Source organism: Polyodon spathula, chromosome 40 (assembly GCF_017654505.1).
Source record: "Polyodon spathula isolate WHYD16114869_AA chromosome 40, ASM1765450v1, whole genome shotgun sequence".
Lineage (NCBI taxonomy): Eukaryota > Metazoa > Chordata > Actinopteri > Acipenseriformes > Polyodontidae > Polyodon > Polyodon spathula.
This window is the reverse complement of record NC_054573.1, coordinates 1936634-1941709: the sequence shown is the minus strand read 5'-3', so window position 1 is coordinate 1941709 and position 5076 is coordinate 1936634. Positions and strand designations below refer to the sequence as shown.

At 41.1% G+C, this 5076-nt stretch overlaps 1 protein-coding gene across 1 annotated transcript; it reads left to right on the top strand.

Annotated features, from left to right (window-relative positions):
* Positions 1 to 310: 310 nt before the first annotated feature.
* LOC121304816 (echinoderm microtubule-associated protein-like 2) lies at positions 311 to 2921 on the top strand (the record flags this gene model as incomplete). The annotated part of the gene is made up of 5 exons (XM_041236216.1): positions 311 to 427; positions 980 to 1067; positions 1169 to 1264; positions 1986 to 2116; positions 2452 to 2921. Coding segments are annotated over 5 exons (558 nt in total), but the record flags the coding sequence as incomplete, so codon positions are not given.
* Between the last annotated feature and the right edge of the window lie 2155 nt (positions 2922 to 5076).

Genomic DNA, 5076 nt, shown 5'->3' with positions numbered 1-5076 from the left:
CAGAGTGCGAGACAACACTCCTGTTGTATGGGGGATCAGAGAAGAGTCTCCCATTGCATAGCAGTTCGATCCATTCCTGGTTTTACTAGGAGTTTATTAGGACACACCTGGGCTTGCTGCATACACACTGTGGCTGATCAAGCTAGTATTAAACCTGGAATGGGAGGAACTGTATGAGTCTTATTTCCATCCCTGATGGGAATGTCCAGAAGTCCTGGCTTTTTTTTTTTTTATTTGAGCTTGGCTTTATGATGTAATATTTGTGCATGCGAGAATTCGGAGTACGATTTCACAATGACCCTAACGGCATTTTGTCTTGGGTTTCGCAGACGGAAACTACCTCGCGGTTGGATCGCATGATAACTTCATTTACATTTACACTGTAACGGAGAATGGCAAGAAATACAGCCGTGTGGGGAAGTGCACGGTACGGGGTCGCTACTAAATCCATTCGCAGCACCTTTTGTATGCATTTCTGTTCAATTAGCTATGTTCAAGCTATTAGATTGGTCAGTATGAGAGTCTCTTGGTAAAATATCTTCAATGTTATCGTTCAAACTCTGAATCCTTTGTTCCAAATTAATCTGCTGAGAGGTAAGTGAATACAGCATGTGTTTTACGTATTATTATTTTTTCCCACGCCCTCTGAATGCTGTCTGTCAATCTAGACCAAGTCTGCTCCTGTTCCTATACGTTTAGTCTAAGTTTTTTTAATAGTTTTCTTTTTTAAAAAATGCCACTTTTGATTTATATAGTTAAACACACAATACCCAGATTCACCTATCCTGACAGATTCCTCTTTTCATAAGGAGTAGTGTTTTTTTTTTTTAAAGCTTGCATCTTCAGATTGTGGTCTGGTTTTTACCACCTCTACCACTATGATGCCCAATCATCACCTTTTGAAGTGGTTTTTAAATCGTGTCTTTACAGCACTGTATCAGAAGTATACCACTTAACATTTGGTTTGTTTTTACTGCAGGGTCATTCCAGTTTTGTGACTCATTTGGACTGGTCTATGGACAGCAAGTATATTGTCTCAAATTCTGGGGATTATGAAATCCTTTACTGTAAGTTATGTTGAAATAGCCCTGGGGCTTCAGTACAATTCAACGCGCCTCCTCTGGTAGTGTGAGAACTGATCTGATTTTTTTTTTTTTTCCTTGCGCAGGGAACGCTTCAAACTGCAAGCAGGTAACCAGCGTTGGCACTGTGCGCAATCTGGAGTGGGCCTCCTCCACCTGCGTACTGGGAATTGGAGTCTTTGGTGAGCTTTTACTGGGGAAGAAGTTTTGGGGTGTGGCCATCCGCTCTTCCAGCACCAAGTAACTTTAGAGCAAGCCTGTGGGTAGCCCATTCAACAGCTTCAGTCTTGTACTGGAATGAACACTACATGGATCTGTAGATTAGCAGACCAGTCTGCAGTTGATAACTTAATTTCTCATTACTTGTTCTTCCTTGTGTTTTCATACTCTGGCCAAAAGTTTAGCATCGCCTAGAATTTTAGGATTGAGACATTAATTTATGTATATACTTTATTTTATTTAACATTATGTAATCAAAGAAACTACAAAAGTATGGCAAATGTCTACCGGAAGCCATAATAGTGCAGTATTTCATGATAGATTTCAAAATGTGATATTTATTTTAGTATATGGGGGGACAACTAGAAAGTGGTGCATAATTCAATATGCTAACGTAACATTCCTCAGGTTTCATTTGACTGACTGAAGCAAAATTAGTTAATTCTGCAGGGTGATGCAAAACTTTTGGCCATAGCTGCAGAAAAATGTAATATTTTTCACTGCACTGCTGTGCCCTCTGAAAGCAGTTGTGTGCCTGGAAGCACCAGTATTTCAGCGTCTCTAAGAATATTGAAAACGACGTAGCTGTACACCTAGACTACCAGCTTTATTCTCACCCTGTACTTGGATTGAAAAAAAATAATAAAGCAGCCAGGAAGTGATGCTTTCTTTTCTGTTCTCCAGGTATCTGGCCTGATGGTGCAGACGGCACGGATATAAACGCTGTCTGCAGGTCCCCAGATCAAAAGCTCCTGGCCACCGCGGATGATTTTGGCAAAGTGCAATTGTTCTCGAACCCCTGCTCCCAGCCCCGGGTGAGCAATCTCTCTCCTCTCTCTCTGTCCGTCTTCACAGCAGTAAGTGGGAGATGGTGGATCTGTCTGCTCACGCTGTGTGAAATGATGTCTCTAAGATTTTAAGGGGAAGACTTGTTGTCTGGAACAAACTCCCCAGTAATTTTGCTGAAGCAGACACCCTGGGATCCTTCAAGAAGCTGCTTGATGAGATTCTGGGATCAATAAGCTACTAACAACCAAACGAGCAAGATGGGCCGAATGGCCTCCTCTCGTTTGTAAACTATTATGTGCTGAAATAGTTACTGGTTGATTTTTGATGACAAAAGTGTTTATTTTTAAATGTTCCTTTTTAGGCCCCAAGCCATTCCTATGGTGGCCACAGCAGTCACGTGACCAATGTTGCCTTTCTACATGACAACACTCACCTGCTCTCCACTGGGGGGAAAGACATGAGCATTCTGCAATGGAGGGTTGTCTAAACAACTCCCCCCTGAAGATTCCCTTTCACTGGAGCCTCCGAACCAGGAGGGCCAAGTCCTGCTATGCCTAATCTTGCTTTTTACATCGTGGCGCCTCTGGAAATAAAATACAGAAGCGCACGGCGTTTGACCGCCACTAGAGGGGGCACTGACCCAGATAAAACTAAAAAAGCATGACGAGTTTAATTATTGAAATGTTAAAAAAACAAAACGTGCACTGTAACCTTGTTGCGATAACCTAAAAATTCTATTGAATGGCTGTGGAGTTCTTTAATATTATAAATGTATTCAAGACTTTATAGTTGTAGCGTTCCTCATTTGACCAGAACTAAATATCTATGCTTTTTTTTTTTTTTTTTTTTTTTTTTTTTTTTTTTTATCTAATAAAGAATCTATTGTAGTGTATGTGTGAGGTGTGCGATTTTAATTTGCTATGACCTTGCTAGATTAAATTTCAGCACTTGCATAGACTGAAGAACTGGAGTGTATTATAATCTACAATGTCATTGTCTATAGCACCAGGATAATTGGTAGAACACAAAATGTCTTAAGTTCATGAGCACGTTTAAATTGTTCAGGGACTGAAATAAGACTCCCACTGCACTGTGATCCACTCCTGGTTTTACTATGATTTAAGACAAACCTGCTGACCAATCCTGTCTCGTTTAGAAATCTGAACAAAGCTGCAATGCAACAGGTGTCTTATTTCTATCCTTGGTTTTTATATAAAGAATCAAAAATCAGATTCAAGTACAGCTAAGGCCAAAAAAATTAAAATAAACTGTATACAATTTTGATTTTATTCATCATGTAGGCCTGACGAAAGAAAATACAAAATGATATCATAAGTATATTTAGTATTTTGGGGGGGGTGGGGGGAGTATAAAGCAGTATGTAATTAAATGTTAACTAAACATTCCGCTTTCACTCTACTTCATGAAGCAAAATTAGCTCATTGTTTTGAGTGTTGCAACTTGGTACTTTAAGAAACTCACACACCTGCCTGTCTGATCCATTTATTACACTTGGAGAATGGACATGTGCATGCGAGTACGTCTTTTATCTAAGTTTTTGTGTGCTTTTATTTTTTCTGTTGAATGATCTAGCTTGAAACGCAACAACAAAATAACCGGGTGAATCTCTGAATGATGGCGCCTCGCCAAGCAGAGGGAGAGATGGATTATTTTTGGTGTAGGGCGGGGGCGGGGAGGGGGTGCTAGATTGAAGTCAAGTAACAGTCTGTTTAATTTAGGTTTAAATGTACTTTTTCTTTCCTATACATTGGAAATGTTATATAAACAGAGTGCTTGGTTCGTGGGTTTCTTCACCCAGGAGGAGTGTCGCTCACAGAATCCCAAACTCCATGCACTTTTAATGAACTCTATTCGTCCTGTTCAAGGCCGCTCGTACACTGCTCTAGGGAGTTTCTTTAAGAGCTTGCAGTAGATCAAAAATTATGTTCAATAACGAACATTCATCACTGGGTTGTCAGTTCTGTAATGGCATCCTGTGTTAGTGAGCCCAAGCCCAGTGCTAAAGCTTGTTTCTATTTTAGTGTGGCCTGTCTGAGATTGCATTTGGCGTTGCCCTCAATTCATGATGTCCACACAAGTGATCATGTGATGTGACGTGACCCTTGCAGCGCTGTAAAGCCCCGGGAGTGGAAGTTTTTTTTTTTTTAAATGCAGCAACAGTATTTTATAGATGCCACATGTGCTGACCCCAAGCAGAATTCTTTGAATATTATTTACTGTTGTGGGGCTCGACCTGCTAAGTTGTATAGCGGTAATATTCTGCTTTTATCACAACAGACACCATTGAAAAAAAAGGCCTCCCTGCTTTATCACACAACAGTCTGCAACATCGGAGCTGTCTAACCTTGTTTTTTATAGTTTAGTTTTCTGAAAAAGCTGACTAAATCTACACTTGTTGCATGTTCTACTTCACTATATTTGCCAAATATCTGTTTTCCTTCCATAAGGGCAGCCCTGTGGTACTGTAGATGCGTGCATGCGACCGTGACCGGGACACTCGGGTTTCATGCAACAGGGGGACTAAAACGAGTCTCTCTTGTCGCTCTTTCATTAATTATTTCTATTCAATTGTTTTACCCAACCTCCCTCAGCCCTACCTAAACTGTTTCTGGTATGCCTGATTAACTACAACTGTGGACCCTGCACTCTGCGGCCACGCACTGCCACCTGCCATCTCCCTGGCTACTGACTGGCAAGAGGAGGCTGCGATCTCTGGAGATGCGCGCCACATGCCCAACCGTGACCTCACCGCGGTGTTCACACGTCGGGGGAGCGGTATGGGGTGCCACGTGTAACCAATAAATAAATAAATATATTGGAACATTCTTAATCTCTTTTTATAGAGACCGTCGCAGATTAAACGTTTAAAACGGATTGCCATTGGCATTCTGAGTGCGGGATCTGCACTCTCAGAGAAATTACAAGTGTAGATGCTACCAATGGACTTGTGAATGTGACTTATAAT